Genomic DNA, 19,302 nt, shown 5'->3' on the forward strand with positions numbered 1-19,302 from the left:
AGAAGTAAAGAATGGCTTCAAAAGAAGAAAATACGCCTTCTGGAGTGGCCCAGTCACAGTCCTGACCTCAACCCAACTGAGATGCTGTGGCATGACCTCAAGACAGCAGTTCATACCAGACATCCCAAGAATATTGCTGAACTGAAACAGTTTTGTAAAGAGGAATGGTCCAAAATTCCTCCTGACCGTTGTGCAGGTCTGATCCATAACTAGAGAAAACGCTTGGTTATTAAATCCAAGGGTTCACATACTTTTTCCACCCTGCACTGTGAATGTTTACACAATAAAGACATGAACACGTATAATTGTTTGTGTGTTATTAGTTTAAGCAGACTGTGTTTGTTTATTGTTGTGACCTAGATGAAGATCAGATTTTATGACCAATTTATGCAGGGTTCACATACATTTTCTTGCCACTGTACCGAATACCCACAAATATAAGAAAAGGAATGGAATAACAATATATGAATATAAATATAAAGATGAGCAATGACAGAGCGGAATAGGCTAAGATGCAATAGATAGTACAGAATACAGTATATACATATGAGATGACTAATGCATGATATGTAAACATTATTAAAGTGGCATTATTAAAGTGACTAGTGATCCATTTATTAAAGTGGCCAATGGTTTTAAGTCTGTATATACACAGCTGTTTTTCTGTCTCTCTGTGCTAGTGATGGTTGTTTAACAGTCTGATGGCCTTGAGATAGAAGCTGTTTTTCAGTCTCTCTGTGCTAGTGATGGTTGTTTAACAGTCTGATAGTCTTGAGATAGAAAATGTTTTTCAGTCTCTCTGTGCTAGTGATGGTTGTTTAACAGTCTGATAGTCTTGAGATAGAAGCTGTTTTTCAGTCTCTGTGCTAGTGATGGTTGTTTAACAGTCTGATGGTCTTGAGATAGAAGCTGTTTTTCAGTCTCTCGGTCCCAGCTTTGATGCACCTGTACTGACCTCGCCTTCTGGATGGTAGCGGGGTGAACAGGCAGTGGCTCTGGTGGTTGTTGTCCTTGATGATATTTTTGGGCATTCCAGTGACATCGGGTGCTGTAGGTGTCCTGGAGGGCAGGTAGTTTGCGCCCAGTTATGCGTTGTGCAGACCGCACCACCCTCTGGAGAGCCCTGTGGTTGTGGACGGTGCAGTTGCCATACCAGGCGGTGATACAGTCCGACAGGATGCTCTCAATTGTGCATCTGTAAAAGTTTGAGGGGTTTAGGTGACAAGCCAAATTTCTTCAGCCTCCTGAGGTTGAAGAGGTGCTGTTGCGCCTTTTTCACCACACTGTCTGTGTGGGTGGACCATTTCAGATTGTCCGTGATGTGTACGCCGAGGAACTTAAAACATTCCACCTTCTCCACTGCTGTCCTATCGATGTTTTTATTTATTTACCTAGGCCAGTCAGTTAAGTACAAATTCCTATTTACAATGACGGCCAACCAGGGAACAGTGGGTTAACTGCGTTGTTCAGGAGCAGAATGAGAGATTTGACTTTGTAAGCTCGGTGATTCTATTTAGCAACCTTTCGGTTACTGGCCCAATGCTTTAACACTAGGCTACCTGCCGCCCCACATGTGGATAGGGGTTGCTCCCTCTACTGTTTCCTGAAGTCCACGATCATCTCCTTTGTTTTGTTGACGTTGAGTCAGAGGTTATTTTCCTGACACCACACTCTGAGAGCCCTCACCTCCTCCCTGTAGGCTGTCTCGTCGTTGTTAGTAATCAGGCCTACTACTGTTGTGTCATCTGGGGGGGGGGCTGAGCACGCACGCACCCTTGTGGGGCCCCAGTGTTGAGGATCAGCAAAGTAGAGATGTTGTTTCCTACCTTCCCCACCTGGGGGCGGCCCATCAGAAAGTCCAAGACCCAATTGCACAGGGTGGGGTTGAGACCCAGGGCCTCAAGCCTAATGATGAACTTTGAGGGTACTATGGTGTTGAATGCTGAGGTATAGTCAATGGACAGCGTTCTTACAGCGGTATTCCTCTTGTCCAGATGGGATTGTGCAGTGTGATGGCAATTGCATCTTCTGTGGACCTATTGGGGCGGGGGTACGTGCAATGCCGTCGGGGGTACGCCAAATAATGTTTAATGTATATTTTTTTAAGTCCACTTATATTTTCCAATGGGGCTAAACCTTTGGGTGAGGTTTTTTTCTTGCCTTAATAGCCTCGTTTCACTGCCACAAATAAAATGATTCCATCTAGTGTTCAGCGAAATAACAACACAATGTCAAATACAGGTAGCCAAGTCAAATAATTAACATCCAATCAAATTAACCGTTACTCTCTCGCGGGAATTCCACTAACGGTCCGTATGTAGCCAAACGTAGCTGCTGCTCATTCTGCTTTTTCGAAAATAAAGTAAGGCCCACGTCCATAGAGACACATACCAGCTCTACTGGTAGTACTGCTACTACCAGCAGTACTACACCTGCACCTGTCGACTACACAAGTTGTTCTGCTTCCACGAGCACATCCAATGCTAGCATCAAAAATTCTACATTTGTTGTTAGCCCAGCTAGCATGGACACAGACAGTTTTGAATCTGATGCAGCTGAAGAGCTACTGCCCCCTTACCCGGGAAAGCACCGAACGACAGACAGGGACGTTGGACCATCGAAGAGGCGCAAATATGATGAGAACTACATTGATTTGGGGTTCACTTACACTACTGTTCAAAAGTTTGGGGTCACTTAGAAATGTCCTTGTTTTTGAAAGAAAAACAAAAAAATGTTGTCCATTAAAATAACATCAAATTGATCAGAAATACAGTGTAGACATTGTTAATGTTGTAAATGACTATTGTAGCTGGAAACGGCAGATTTTTTTAAAATGGAATATCTACATAGGCGTACAGAGGCCCATTATCAGCAACCATCACTCCTGTGTTCCAATGGCACATTGTGTTTGCTAATCCAAGTTTATCATTTTAAAAGGCTAATTGATCACCCTTTTGCAATTATGTTAGCACAGCTGAAAACTTGTCCTGATTAAAGAAGCAATTAAACTGGCCTTCTTTAGACTAGTTGAGTATCTGGAACATCAGCATTTGTGGGTTTTATTACAGGCTCAAAATGGCCAGAAACAAAGACCTTTCTTCTGAAACTCGTCAGTCTATTCTTGTTCTGAGAAATCAAGGCTATTCCATGTGAGAAATTGCCAAGAAACTGAAAATCTTGTACAACGCTGTGTACTACTCCCTTCAAAGAACAGCGCAAACTGTCACTAACCAGAACAGAAAGAGGAGTGGGAGGCCCCGGTGCACAACTGAGCAAGAGGACAAGTACATTAGAGTGTCTAGTTTGAGAAGCAGATGCCTCACAAGTCCTCAACTGGCAGCTTCATTAAATAGTAACCGCAAAACACCAGTCTCAACGTCAACAGTGAAGAGTCGACTCCGGGATGCTGGCCTTCTAGGCAGAGTTGCAAAGAAAATGCCATATCTCAGACTGGCCAAAAAAAGAAAAGATGGGAAAAAGAACACAGACACCGGACAGAGGAACTCTGCCTAGAAGGCCAGCATCCCGGAGTCACCTCTTCACTGTTGATGTTGAGACTGGTTGTGTATATTGGGAGTAGTGCCTTTCCTCATGCACAGTGTGTTATATGTGCAAAAGTACTATCTCACAACTCGATGAAACCTTCACTCTTACACAGACATTTAGAAACAAAACATGCCAATTTGAAAAATAAGCCACAGGAGTTTTTTGAGTGAGAATTAAGACGACTTTCGAGTAGTAAGACATGTATAAAAGCAACAGATACCATTTGTAAGAAGGGGCTATAATTGTCTTATAGGGTGAGCGCCCGAATGGCTAGGACAGGCAAGCCCCATACTATTGTGGATGACTTAATTATTCCTGCTGCCACGGATATGGCTGGGACAATGCTGGGGGAAAAGGCCCAAAAACTATACAGACAATGACTTCACGACGCATCAGTGACATGGCAGGAGATGTTTTGAAACAATTACTGCTTCGCATACAAGCCAGTGAATTATTTGCGTTACAGCTGGATGAGTCAACAGACATGGCGGGCCTGGCACAGCTCCTGGTTTATGTCCGTTACGTTTATTGGGGGTCAATTAAAGAAGACATCCTCTTCTGGAAACCAAGACAACAGAGGATATTTTTTAAATACTGGACAGCTTTGTGACATCAAATGGACTTTGGTGTTCAAGATGTTTTCTTATCTCTACTGATGGCACAAAAGCCATGACAGGGAGACATAGTGGAGTGGTAACGTGCGTGCAAGCAGTTGCTTCCGACACCACTTGGGTACACTGCAGCATCCACTGAGAGGCTCTTGCTGCCAAGGGAATGCCTGACAGCTTGAAAGACGTTTTGGGCACTACAGTGAAAATAGTTACCTTTGTTAAAGCAAGGCCCCTGAACTCTCGTGTATTTTCTGCACTATGCAATGAAATGGGCAGCGACCATGTAACGCTTTTACAACATTCTGAAGTGTCCTGGTTATCCAGGGGCCAAGTATTGACACGTTTTTTTAATTGAGAGACCACCTTAAAGTTTTCTTTACTGACCATAATTTTCACTTGTCTGACCTCTTGCATGATGATGAGTTTCTCACACAACTGGCCTATCTGGGTGACGTTTTTTCTCACCTGAATGATCTGAATCTAGGATTACAGGGACTCTCCTCAACTATATTCAATGTGCGTGACATGCAATTGAGGCTATGATTAAGGCTATGATTAAGAAGTTGGAGCTCTTCTCTGTCTGCATTAACAAGGACAACACACAGGTCTTTTCATCATTGTATGATTGTTTGTGTGCAAATGAACTCAAGCTTACGGACAATGTCAAATGTGATATAGCGAAGCACCTGAGTGAGTTGGGTGCGCAATTACGCAGGTACTTTCCCGAAGCGGATGACACAAACAACTGGATTCGTTATCCCTTTCATGCCCTGCCTCCAGTCCACTTACTGATATCTGAACAAGAGAGCCTCATCGAAATTGCAACAAGCGGTTCTATGAAAATTGAATTTAATCAGAAGCCACTGCCAGATTTCTGGATTGGGCTGCGCTCAGAGTATCATGCCTTGGCAAATCGCTCTGTTAAGACACTGATGACCTTTGCAACCACGTACCTATGTGAGAGTGGATTCTCAGCCCTCACTAGCATGACAACTAAATTCAGGCACAGACTGTGTGTGGAAAATGGTTTAAGATTGAGACTCTCTCCAACACAACCCAACATTGCAGAGTTATGTGCATCCTTTCAAGCACACCTTTCTCAGTAACCCGTGGTGAGTTATTCCCAATTTTCAATGAACAAATAAAGTTTTATATGTAAGATGGGTAAATAAAGAGCAAAATGATTGATTATTAATATATTATTATTTGTGCCCTGGTCCTATAAGAGCTCTTTGTCACTTCCCACGAGCCGGGTTGTGACAAAAACTCACACTCATTCTTATGTTTAATAAATGTATTGTATAGTGTGTGTGGCAGCCTTACTATGATGGCAAAAAAACAACATTTGAGGGTACGCTGACCCTGGTGCTGGAGGGGGTACGCAGCTGGAGGTTGAATGTTTGGGAACCACTGGTGTAGGCCTATGCAACTGTTGGCCAAGTTAAAAATTAACTCATTCACAGACTTTGGCATCACTGTTGTGTTGATTGATTAATATTAGGCAGCCTAGCCAGGCCAAGTTGGAATATAAGCCACATTTGATCACATTCACATTTTCTCCTCACACAAACAAATGGACTTTAAATACATAAAGTTATGAATTCGTTTACCCTGACCAGATGGACAGGACGTATAGGCTGTATGCAGCTTCTGTTGTTAGTAGCCTACAGTTGATCCGACTGAAAAATAGTCTTGTTTTCATCCCATATAGCATGTCAATATCACTAATGTTTAGGTGCAGCCTAGGCGGCTATAAGAGTTTTTGCTTGTGTCTGTCAGGAGTTATGATGTGTTATCATTCCGTTTGCTAAATAAAAATTGGAGGAAAGTGGAAAGTGCCCTCTGCGTCAACCTACCACTGGGCACAGATGTCAATACATTGTCTATTCCATGTTGGTTCAAAGTAATATTGTTGAAATGATGTGGACACAATGTTGATTTAACCAGTGTGTGCCTAGTAGGCTTTTTTTTATATAACTTTTAATGGATGGTGCGATGGAAGCTATGAAATAATTTTGAATTTATTTCTGCATCCCAGAGAAAACATTAGAAACTTCCAAATTCTCAGCAAGTAAAGCATCGTAACGTGCAATTACCTCTGCAAGCTCCTTGTAGATGCCCTTGTTTCCCTCTCATTGTGCCAACTGTTACATAGCCAAAAATGCAGTATTGTCGATAAGCTGCTTGAGAACATCCCTGTTTCACCTTACCTTCTCGTAGTTTGAATATGCAGACCTTCATCCATTACATGATCGATGTGGCTTTTTGCCAGAAGCTTGAATCTGATGTGGGCAATGAAAGGGGTTTTTCAACAAAAAATCCACTACGTTGTAGTTGGCGTTCGCCATTCTGGCAGAGAAAACTCTTTGGCCCAAATGCCAAGTGTCACGTCTGGAGAAAACCTGGCACCGTCCCTACAGTGAAAGCATGGTGGTGGCAGCATCATGCTGTGGGATGTTTTTCAGCGGCAGGGACTGGGAGACTAGTCAGGATCGAGGGAAAGATGAACGGAGCAAAGTAGAGAGAGATCCTTGCTATTGAAGTTGGCAAGGCAAATTTAAATAAATTACACTAACGCCACACAAATATAAAGTTCTAAAACCAAGAAAACAATATATAATCTATCTCCTCCGTCACCTGTAATGTGAACAAACTAATTTGAATCAATAATATCCTAAGAACTATCTCAATCTCAATCTATCCAACAATGCCACCAACTCACAAAAATCACACATGCGTAGTGCTAGGTTCATTCTCTGATCCTTTGATTGGATGGACAACATGTTAGTTCATACTGCAAAAGCTTTGATTGGTTGGAGGACGTCCTCTGGAAGTAGAGTCATAGAGGAAGGCTGTGCTTCTCTGGTCTCTTAAACCCCTCACCTGAGAGAGCTTGAGTTGAGTATAGAAAGGACTGAAGCTTTTACCATGTACTGTAGGTCTATGGAAGGTGGTGAGGAGCACAATCCTCCTAGGTTTTGTATTGAAGTCAATGTAGCCAGAGGAGGCTAGAAAATAGCTGTCCCACGGCTACACTATGGTGTTACCATTGAGGGTACTGTTGAGACTACTGTAAACATTCATTGCAAAAGTGTGTTTTAATCAGGTATTTGGTGACATTAATATATTTAGTATAGTTTCATCTAAAAGGATAATTTTTCTGAAATTCCTCCCCTTTCTTCCTCTGAGGAGCCTCCACTGGTTTGTGTGTGTGTGTGTGTGTGTGTGTGTGTGTGTGTGTGTGTGTGTGTGTGTGTGTGTGTGTGTGTGTGTGTGTGTGTGTGTGTGTGTGTGTGTGTGTGTGTGTGTGTGTGTGTGTGTCAATGTGTGTGACTGTACATAGACTAGCTGGGTTGGGGCCTTCTCTGCCTGACACTGTTTAATAACAAAGTCACTAGCAGGGAAAAGTGTTTTAGTTTCTCTCTAAGCTCTTTCTCTCTGTCTCTACCCTGGCGCTGAAACAGAGTGCCCAGAGGGCTCCTTTGGCGCGGGCTGCAGACGCAGGTGCCAGTGTGCCAATGAGGCGGCCTGTGAGCATATGGGTGGAGCCTGCACCTGCCTGCCTGGTTGGACAGGCACCTACTGTGAAAAACGTAAGTGTGTGTTGGATAACCAATTAGAGTATGGCTGTGTATATATGTGATGAATGCCCACATGATAGGTTTGGAATGTGCGCGTGCATGCATGTGTGCATTTCGATGTGCCGTGTTTGTTTGTGCAGCGTGCCCTGAAGGATTCCATGGGCTGGAGTGTCAGCAGCAGTGTCAGTGTTCTAATGGGGGGAGATGTGACCACCTGACAGGGGCCTGCCACTGTCCAGACGGCTGGGTCGGATCACAATGCAACACCAGTGAGTCCTATTGGCCTATTCACCCATCCATCCATCCATAGAATTTCTGTTGCCGCTCCAAAAAAGAAAAGAAAGACTGAAAAACAGGTGGAAGTAGATTTAATGAAGCTATTTGTGCTATTTCTCTCTGTGTCTGGTGCATTAATACCCATGTTCCTCGTTTGTATGTGGCATTGCATATTCCCCTGGATCAACATAGTCATTTTTCAGTTCTAACTGGTAACGGGAAGGAGCAGGGCCCATTCCAAAGAAGCTTGTGTATGTGTTTTTGTGTGTGCGTGCGTGTGTGTGTATGTATATGTGTGTCTGTTTCCTGCAGCTGTGCCTGTATTGTGTGGAGAGCTGAGCATTTCCAAAACTCTGTCACAACACTCTTTGTATCTGTGTACAGTTACAGTACAGTGCCTTCAGAAGGTATTCAGACCCCTTGACTTTTCAATTTTTGTTACGTTACAGCTTTAATCTCAAATTGATTAAATCGTTTTTTTCCTTCATCAATCTACACACAATACCACATAATGACAAAGCAAAAACAGGTTTTTAGAAAATAAAACAACTGAACTATCACATTTATGGAAGTATTCAGACCCTTTACTCAGTACTTTGTTGAACCACCTTTGGCAGTGATTACAGCATCGAGTCTTCTTGGGTATGACGCTACAAGCTTGGCACACCTGCATTTGGGGAGTTTATCCCATTGTTCTCTGCAGATCCTTTCAAGCTCTGTCAGGTTGGATGGCGAGCGTTTCTGCACAGCTATTTTCAGGTCTCTCCAGAGATGTTTGATTGGCTTAAAGTCCGGACTCTGGCTGGGCCACTCAAGGACATTCAGAGACTTGTCCCGAAGCCACTTCTGCGTTGTCTTGGCTGTGTGCTTAGGGTTGTTGTCCTGTTGGAAGGTGAACCTTCGCCCCAGTTTGAGGTCCTGAGCGCTCTGGAACAGGTTTTCATAAAGGATCTCTCTCTACTTTGCTCCGTTCATCTTTCCCTCGATCCTGACTAGTCTCCCAGTCCCTGCCGCTGAAAAACATCCCACAGCATGATGCTGCCACCACCATGCTTTCACCGTAGGGACGGTGCCAGGTTTTCTCCAGACGTGACACTTGGCATTTGGGCTAAAGAGTTTAATCTTGGTTTCATTAGACCAGAGAATCTTGTTTCTCATGGTCTGATAGTCTTTAGGTGCCTTTTGGCAAACTCCAAGCGGGCTGTCTTGTGCCTTTTACAGAGGAGTGGCTTCCGTCTGGGCACTCTACCATAAAGGCCTGATTAGTGGAGTGCTCTGTCAGAATGACCATCGGGTTCTTGGTCACCTCCCTGACCAAGGCCCTTTTTGCTCAGTTTGGCCGGGCGGCCAGCTCTAGGAAGAGTCTTGGTGGTTCCAAACTTCTTCCATTTAAGAATGATGGAGGCCACTGATTTCTTGGGGACCTTCAATGCTAAATACATTATTTTGGTACCCTTTCCCAGATCTGTGCCTCGGCACAATCCTTTCTCGGAGCTCTATGGACAATTCCTTTGATCTCATGCCTTGGTTTTTGCTCTGACATGCACTGTCAACTGTTGGACCTAATGTAGACAGGTGTGCGCCTTTCTAAGTCATATCCAATCAATTGAATTTACCACAGGTTGACTCTAATCAGGTTGTAGAAACATCTCAAGGATGATCAATGGAAACAGGATGCACCTGAGCTCAATTTCGAGTCCCATAGCAAAGAGTATGAATACTTATGTAAATAAGGTATTTCTGTTTTTCATTTGTAATACATTTCTGAAAACCTGTTTTCACTTTATCATTGTAGGGTATTGTGTGTATTGCTGAGGAAATGTTTTTATTTAATCCATTTTAGAATAAGGCTGTAACGTAACAAAATGTGGAAAAAGTCAAGGGGTCTGAAAACTTTCCGAAGGCACTGTATCTTATGTCTGTTTTTGTTCCCCCTAACATTCTGCACCCTGCTCCTGTTGTAGCATGCCAGGCAGGGTGGTTTGGCAGTGGGTGTCAACACACCTGTGAGTGCTGTAATAATGCCAGCTGTGACCCTGTGAGCGGGCAGTGCCAGTGTATGCCAGGCTGGACCGGCGCCAGCTGTGAGAAAGGTACTGTGTGTGTGTGTGTGTGTGTGTGTGTGTGTGTGTGTGTGTGTGTGTGTGTGTGTGTGTGTGTGTGTGTGTGTGTGTGTGTGTGTGTGTGTGTGTGTGTGTGTGTTTGTATGCATGTCCGTGTGCATGTGCAGCGGTTTCCCCTGTATTCATTTAGCAGCAGTGAACCATTAAATAATGAAACAGGATCAAATATAGCAATGATAATGATAACCGTCTTCTCGTAGATGGAAAGGCTTTCCCAAATACTTTCTCAATTAAATGTTAACTAGCTACAAAGTAGCCTATGCCTACCTGTCAGAATAATATCATAATTATTTGCATCAATTTAGTGGGCATTAGTTTTGTGAACTCCATCATGTGTGCTACAGAACCGCTGCTAACCAGACAACAGTGCTAGGTGCATGCTCACTTGCGTTAAAGGGTAACTACACTCCAAAATATTTTAAACATTCTTAGGTTTTCACCACGCCTCAAAAGTGGTCGCCTGATGCAGTTTAAGCATTTTTGTGGACTTAGAACATCTATACATTTTTACTTTTAGATTCAAACTAGAAGCACAGAGAGCGTCATTTTGAATTCATGAATTTGCATGTTTTATTAATCTACTGTATTTGAAGTCATGTCCCCCAGTCCTTCACTTTTCCTAAATAAGTATATTAACACGTACAGTGGAGACCAAAATTATTGGATCCCTTGATAAAGATGAGAAAAAAATTATAGATATTTTATACTAATACAATTACTTGGAGAAAAAGACAAGTAATAAATAAAAGAAACTCAATAAGATACAGGTCCTTATGATTGAATGCCCTTTTTTCAATACTCCAGCTCCCTCACCTTGCAAGGATAACTGAGTCGTCTTCCTTTTGAGGAAAATTCCACCACTGGTGTGCATGGCCAAAGAGCTGTATTTTCATGTCGTCTGACCATAGCGCCACTTCCAATCCAAGTGCCAATGCCATTTAGGAAACTCCAGGCATTTACATTTGTTGGTTGACATGAAAATAGAGATCTTTGGCCACACACACCAGTGGTGGGTTTTGCGTCAGAAGAAAGATGCATATGCAGAAAATAATTCCATACCTACTGTAAAATATGGTGGTGGATCTTTAATGTTATGGAGCTATTTTGCTTCCACTGGTCCTGGGGCCCTTGTTAAGGACAAAGGACCTTTTAGCCAAAAACCTTATAGCCTTTGCCAGGGGGCTGAAACTTGGCTGCAAGTGAATCTGGCAGCAAGACAATAACCGCAAGAGCAAATAAAATCCACCAAAAACAAAAATTATTGACCACAAAATCAACATTTTGCAATGGCCATCCTAGTCTCTGAACTTGAACTCCATTGAAAACCTGTGGTTTGAATTGAAGAGGGAAGTCTATGCGCAGACGAAGGATGTAACAAATCTGGAAAGATTATTGATGGAGTATTGTCTAAGATCCCTCCAAATATGTTTTCCAATCTCATAAAATATTTTAGAAGAAGGTTTTTGGATGTTATTCTCGCAAGCGGAGGGTGCTGGAGAATCGAAACATAGGATTCAATAATTTTTACCCCTACCTTTAAAAAAAAAAAGTATTACTTATTAAACAAAATCTCTTTCTCTGAGCATGCAATATAGCTCAGTATTTGCATTATTTATTTTATACAGTCTTTTTTGCTCATCTTAATAAGGGGATCAAATCATTTGGGACTCTGTATGTTGAAAGAGGACATGTTATTCCCCCCTGCCCCTCATTCACTGCCAGTTGTTCTCTGCCAGTCAGCCTTTGACATTTTGATGTCTATATAGTATCAGAAAAGGCAGATTCTGCAGTTTACAAGTCACCTGTCATTGCCAAACAACCCTTAAAAATAAGCCCATTAAGCACTATTTCAAAATATAACTTTTTGACAGAATTTCCACAAGAGCACTCGTGACACTCAAAGCACAGTAATGTATTTAAACTCAAAATATGCCATTCTGATCTTTTGAAATGCATTTTCTTAGTTTCATAATGTTCCTTAAAAGACCTGCCTAAACAAATTAATAATGGATGATCTTTGTGATGGTGTTTGATTTGAGGTGTTTTTGTGATTTTTTTATTTGTGTATATATAGCCTACTCTTACATAAAAGACATGTCCCGGAACATATCTGTGAATGTGTAGTTTGTGCATGCATAATCTATGAACAGAATTTTACCTCAATTAGCCATGAAATCCCTAGTTTGAAGCAACTGTTTTTCTGGAACCTATTCTGTGCCATTTTACCTACATTTTCCCCCAGGTAGGCCAGCCTAGCAATTCGAGTTCAACCAATGAGTTTCAGCACCTCACCATATGAGTGACAGCTACAGTAGCAAGATGCACATGATGCAACCACAGCAGAGAGAGAGAGAGAGAAATTACATGGTGCACAGTGCACATATCTCGCAGAGTACGCCATTTTCAGGGACCACTTTCGGCTCGTGAGCACTACTTTCTGAACTACTGGTTAAAATGTATACAAAAGTATACAAATAAAATGCTATTGTGTTGAAATATATTTGTTACCTAATGTTACCTTCATAAACAACCAAAGCATTATTATTGTGATGAAATGTATTTATTAGACTGCTAGAATGTTAACATCAAAAAGACATTTCATTTGCTTAGAACCAGGGGTATCGAGGCCCAGCATTTTAAGTGTTAAAAAAATTGTGACTTTGAGAGCGAAAACCTGAAAAAACCTGGGGAAGATCCGAAACCTGAGCAACCCACCCCTCCTTTCCCTTTCGCAACCCTTTCTACCACTGATAAAATACATTATTGTGGAAACACTTATGTGTGCATGCATGCATTCATACACACACTTCCGGTCATGTTTGTGAAAGAGAGTCCTGTGTGTGTGCCCATGCATGCGTGCGTGTGTGACAGAGAGTGTATTATTTTGCCTCCAGGAACCCACAGGCAAAATTGGGAAGTCCATTTGAAAAGTGGACTATACTTAACTGCTATTCAATACTCCACATCTGTACACTTCATTCCCTTACCTCCCCTGCAACAAGCCCCATTAAGAAAGAGCATCCCTAATGCTAGGTAATGGTAGCATTTTTTCCCCTTTCTAACCACTGCTCTCTGAATCACTACCCTTCTCCCTAACGTGTGTACTCATTCAAATAAAACTGACTGATGTACTGTAGGTATGAAATATGGTGAAATCTGTCTCCTGCTTACAGTGATGTGTATCTCTCTTTCAGAATGTCTAGAAGGCTTCTATGGGATAGACTGCCTGCATCACTGCCTGTGTCAGAATGGTGGTGTATGTGATCGTTTCTCCGGGGGATGCTCGTGCCCCAACGGGTGGACCGGGGCGGCCTGTGAACTGGGTAAGTGATGGATCAACCAACAGGACCAAATGGGAAAGAAGGGGGGTTAGGAGATTTGCAGTGCACTTAGGCCCTGTAACAAAGGTTAATGCAGTAACGCCGGATAACGTAGTACATTTTTACTGTAAAGTGTCATAAAACTGGTTAATGTTATAACTTGACAGAGAACTTAGCCCCAGTGTTTGACAACTTAATGTAATAAGTTATCACATTATTGGCAGTTATCTAGTGGCTATTACGTTATCAGGTGAGTAACAACATTTTTATGAATTATACAATAACTTTAACAGATCATGTAATAATATACCATAATCACTGTCTTTATGATTCATTTAATTAATTTCAAGCATCATGGCTTTTCATGTCTTTGGGGCAGAAAAGATTGTGTTGGGCAGGTGTTAATATGATTTGGTGTGGAAGAGTCAAAAGAGTCTGGCAACACTGAATAGCTTCTGTTGAGATATTCCTTAGATGAAAAGTGGACAAAAATCGATACCGAATAACCTGGATTCAGGGTAAGGACTTTATTATCATTGTCTCAAGCGCATCAAATAGCTGCATAACAAAAAACTATGTAGGCACAAAAAATGGATAATCTTGATAAACACGCCTTGGTGTTCATCATTTTGTAATATGAGAGGACAAAGCTCAACACTAATTTGATTATGAAAATTACATTTGCCCGTTTTGTAAATAACTCTACCTACAAAAATGAAAGGCAGCTTTGCAGAAAAAAACATTTAACAAACTGCAAGTTGTAAAGGCTTTATATGGCGTACATAAAGTCTTCATACACACTAGATGCTTCACAAATCTTCACATTGAAAAAAGGGTAAGGCTTTTTATCAGTATGATTAATTTGTCGGTAAATATTTTGGTATTAGGGAACTACTTCTCATAGTCAGAGCAGTAGTAAGGCTTCTATCCAGGTTGTATCCACTGGTGTACTTTTGAATAATATTGTCCAGCAAATCTAGCTCCAAAATCAGAGCAAGGGTAAGGCTTATCTCATGTGTGTATTTGCTTGTGAAGTTTTACGTTTTTAGGATAAGAGAAACTCTTAACGGTGTCAGAGCAGTGGTAAGGCTTCTCTCCTCTGTGTATTTGCTTGGGATGTTTTAAGTTGTTCAATTGAGACTTCCCACAATCAGAGCACTTCCCACAATCCGAGCAGGAATAAAGCTTCTCTCCAGAGTGTGTTTTCATGTGTCTTTCAAGATGTGATGAGAACTCTTCTCACAATGTGGGCAGTGGGGAGACCTCTTAGGTTTGTGAATTTCCTGGTTTTGCTCTTTGGATGCAGAAGCTGGCTGAACTTTGTCAGAGGCGTAAGGTCGTTCTCCTGTGGGAATTAAAACAAAAGGATAAGCTGGAACAAGTGGCTAAGAATCAACTTATTTCACTGATTCATGAATAAAATCATATGTGTAACATGAGACCATTCTACCTCTCAATTTGAAAAGAGAGAGACTAATTTGTGGAAAATGTTAACCCCCTCTTACAATGTGCTCTTACCATGAAAAAACAAAAGTCCCAGTCTTCTCTTCATCATCTCCCCCTTTAAATGTTGACGTTCAAATCCAGTGTTGGACTGCATTTTTCCAGCTTCACTGATGCCACCTCTGGATCCTGGACCTGAAGATGTCTCTCCTGTGTGAATGACATCAGAATAGCAAGTCAGTTGGTGCTATATACAAATCAATGCTTTTAAATAAGCTGTACATGACAAAAGGGAGATCAATACCAATCATATGTTGTCATTTCTTACCATGTTCAGTTAGCTAAACAATAATTTTACAAGACTTGATACTGTCTGAGTAAACTCCAGACTGCCATACACTGAATAATACAAACCGTAGCATTGACAATGTTGATGCCAAACCATGCAGGTCTCCATGCTGTGAAATAACATCTCACACAATTGGTCACCTTGACAATTAAACCTTTAGTCTGTCCTAAAACTATGCCATGGAGAATCCAGTAGATGATGGGGTTCTGGGTTACACAATGAGAGATGAAAACTTGAGAACACCAAACAACTTTAGATGAAACTTGCTCTTACCATGGTCCAATACTCAATCTTTTCCTCATCCACTTCATCTTTAATGTTAATATTCGAACCCGTTGTTTGACTGCAGAGGTTGCTTTCAGTGTGTTGCTTACATGTGTACTGATGTAGCACTCATAATTGCCTCTTGTGCACAACGTCTTCTTTCATCACTCAAATCTTTCAAGACAGAGACGACATGTTGTTTAAAATGGTCACGATTCTGCTGCAATTCAGTTCTTTCTGAAAAGTCTAGTACGTCAAACATGTTCTCCTGCAAGGCAGCTGAATCAATGACTTTGTCCTCCTGGCGTTTACTTTTGTGGCCTGAATGCTGCTCCTCTTCTTAATTTTTAATGATGAAATTCAGCTCCAATGTTTTACTAGTCTTCCAGGTTCACTGATGCCATCTCTGGAACCTGCTGTAAGCCTACACAAAGGGCCCCATTGTCACAATCAGGACTCAGTGACTCGGTTCTCTCTATCTGCTTGCTAGAGCTAGATATAAAAGTCTCTTGATAGAATAAGTCCTAAATAGATGTCTGAGTTGAACCTCCTGGTCTCCCCTGTGTGTGCCACTCCCCCTACCATTGAACTGTATGTATGAGTACATTTCAAAGAATGGCTACAATAAGTGCTGTGTGGCTTACAAACACAAAAGGAAAGGTTGTGGAACTTGTGGTAGATGTGAGGCACTGCAGGTCAGTTCACAGTGCTTACAACCTTAGCATTTATATCAAAACATCTATTTATATAATAAACTAGTTAACTGATTTACCACTGGTTTCAGTGCCACTTAAGAATGTAATGGCCTGATTGTTGCCAGATAGGTCTGTTTCCTGCCTAATTTAGTGACTTTTTACATAATTGGTCTTGCAAAATGGTGCTGGGTGGGTGTTAATTTGATTGGGAGGGTAAGAGTCAAGAGAATCTGGCTACACTGAATAGCTTCTGTTGAGATTTTTCTTAAATTAAGAGGACAAAAACCAGGGGGGCTTTCACACTGACTAAACTTGTTGCCCACGCTTTCTTCCACATGTCACCAAATGTTAAAATTTTCGCTTAAACACTATATCCTTACATTAGCCTTAAATATGATGTGACCAAAGCCACAATCATTCTTCATATGTGTAGCATACTGTAAACACCATAGAACAAACAAAATAATGCCCACTATTCTAACGATACAGCAGCTTCTCAACTAAACTATATTGCACATAATATTGCACACTTAAGTAATACAACCACCCAATTGTTCTCACGATAGTGAAAGGCAACTTAGATTTTTTTCTAAACAAAGCTACAACTGAAAGTTTTCATATGCATTAGATGCTTCACAAATCATCACATTGAGAGTTGAGGTAAGGATTTTTACAAGTATGTTTTTGTTGGTGAATTGTTACTCTTTTATGAGAGAAACTCTTCCCGCAGTTAGAGCAGTGGCAAGACTTCTATCCAGTGTGCATCCGCTGGTGTGCTTTTAACTGATCTTGTCTAGCAAATCTCTGGCCACAATCACAGCAGAGGTAAGGCTTCTCTCCTGTGTGTATTTGCTTGTAAAGTTTTTAGGCTCAGAGAAACTACTATCGCAGTCAGAGCAGTGGTAAGGTATTTCTCTTGTGTGTTTACGCTGGTGTACTTTTATTTGATATTTTCTAGTAAATTCAGCACCACAATCAGAGCATTGTTAAGACTCTTCTCTTGTGTGTATTCGCTTCTGGGTTTTTAAACTTTTGAATTTATTGAAACTTGTGCCACAATCAGAGCAGTGGTAAGGCCTCCTCCCTGTGTGTGTTAGCTTGTGGCTTTTTAAGACCATCAAATGAGAAAAACTCTTTCCACAATCATCACTGACTAATGAATAAAATGTTGCACCCATCACAATAGTAGCATGAGAAACATTTACTTTGTTCATTGAAAAGGAGATGATAATGTATTGAACTTGTCCCTCCTACATGGTCTTACCATGAGAAACAAAATCCCCAGTCTTCTCTTTCACCTCCTCTTCATCTTTAATGATAACATTTTGACTGCGGTCTTCTAGCTTCTCTTATGTCATCTCCGGATCCTGGACTTAAAGAAGTCTCTTCTGTGTGAATGACATCAGAATATGGTATAGATATCAGATCTTCATTTGACCTGTTCAGAGCAGGAAAAATAATCCTGCAGCAACAGGAAATGTGAATAGCTATGTTGATAATAAATAATGGACATGTTTGTAAGGGTTGATACATTTTTCGTTAGGGCAAATCACATCTGAAAGTGGAAATTACAAACTTTAGAAGCCTTTTTAAACCTTGACTACAGTACAAGAAGAATTCTCACAACAGTGTGATCAAATTAAAATCCTACACATGTAAGAAGTAGGATCAAATTATTTTCACTTACCAAATCACTTACTATAACATGGATTATTAGCTACACACTCATTTCATAAAACATAAAATATTGTCTGAGTAAATTCCAGACAGCCATACACTGAATGAAACATATATGGCATTGAGAGTGTTGATGCCAAACCACTCAAGTCTCCATGCTGTGAAATAACCTCTCACACAATGGGTAATCTCTCATGAACACCTTGACAGTAAAACCTTTAGTCTGTCCTAAAACTATGCCATGGAGAATCCAGTAGATGACGGGGTTCTGGGTGCCGAGGTTACACAATGAGAGATGATAACTTGAGAACACCAAACAACTTTAGATAAAACCTGCTCTTACGATGTTCCAATACTCCAATCTTTTCCTCTTCATTTTTAATGTTGACATTGACTGTATAGGTTGCTTTCGCTGTATTCGCTGTATTCGCTGTATTGCTTACACGTGTATTGATGTAGCATGTGCATCCTCGTAATTTCCTCTCTCAAAGTTTTCAATATAGGCTATATTTCAACAAACCTAATGCAATGGTAAATCTTAGTGCTGGCGGTAGGGCTATAGGTCCAGGGGTGTGTCAGAAATATTGGAAATTATTGGCAGAGTAGCAGGCGGTGGCACGAAAGGGGTGGGTTTTGATAAATAAAACATTTGGAGGCTTGACCGCTCGCTGGCCAATCAGAACGTGCTCCATGGCTAGATATGTGGTTGTTTCTAGTGTTGTATTTATCTTTTTTTATGTACTGCGTTTGCATTGTCATCAACTGCAATTTGAATGTTAGTCCATTATAGCCTAGTTTGTTAAATAGCCTACAGAAACAAAATAACTAAATGTGGGCCTATCCCATCTTTGCTAAATACATTGAACATGCTTGCAGTCCACATTGTTCTAAATAATTGCATGGCTTCAATATGGAAATATATTGTTAATAAACATAACATTCACACTGATGGGTCTAGGCCTACTATAAATTGCATAATGGCTGAGCCATGGACATGTCAAGCTTATTTAATAATGTAATCTTGCTTAACTTTTGAGGCCTAAAGAGAGTGAATAATTGTAATCAAATTCCAATCAAAACCAAACAACTTGTTTTAAATAGGCTATATAGTTTAAAGTTACAGGCACCCTAATTGCTACCGTCAGCATATAATATCAAGGCAACGCAGACAGTGGAGGGTTTTATGCACATACAAACTTTTCACAGATGCTGGACAAAGATCCAATATGAAGAGAATATCCACTACTCCCAAATATAATGTTTTATAAACATAATGGAACCATCTTCCAGATTGCATTCCCACTGGGCACACACTGGTTGTTTCCACTTCATTTCAATGAAATTACGTTGAACCAATGTGGAATAGACATTGAATTGACGTCTGTTGCAAAGTGGGTTCACACTTTTCCAGAAATAG

General features: G+C 41.1%; 1 protein-coding gene across 5 annotated transcripts in view; it reads left to right on the forward strand.

The window, feature by feature from the left end:
- The window catches only part of LOC123726227 (multiple epidermal growth factor-like domains protein 6), a 134,256-nt gene that overhangs the window by 86,300 nt on the left and 28,654 nt on the right, over positions 1–19,302 (forward strand). For all 5 annotated transcript variants that reach the window (XM_045693368.1, XM_045693372.1, XM_045693371.1 and 2 more), the window contains 4 exons: positions 7,622–7,750; positions 7,879–8,007; positions 9,979–10,107; positions 13,332–13,460. In XM_045693368.1, coding sequence (XP_045549324.1) covers positions 7,622–7,750; positions 7,879–8,007; positions 9,979–10,107; positions 13,332–13,460 — 516 coding nt within the window. The remainder of the gene's footprint in view (positions 1–7,621; positions 7,751–7,878; positions 8,008–9,978; positions 10,108–13,331; positions 13,461–19,302) is intronic.

This window comes from Salmo salar, chromosome ssa13 (assembly GCF_905237065.1).
Source record: "Salmo salar chromosome ssa13, Ssal_v3.1, whole genome shotgun sequence".
Lineage (NCBI taxonomy): Eukaryota > Metazoa > Chordata > Actinopteri > Salmoniformes > Salmonidae > Salmo > Salmo salar.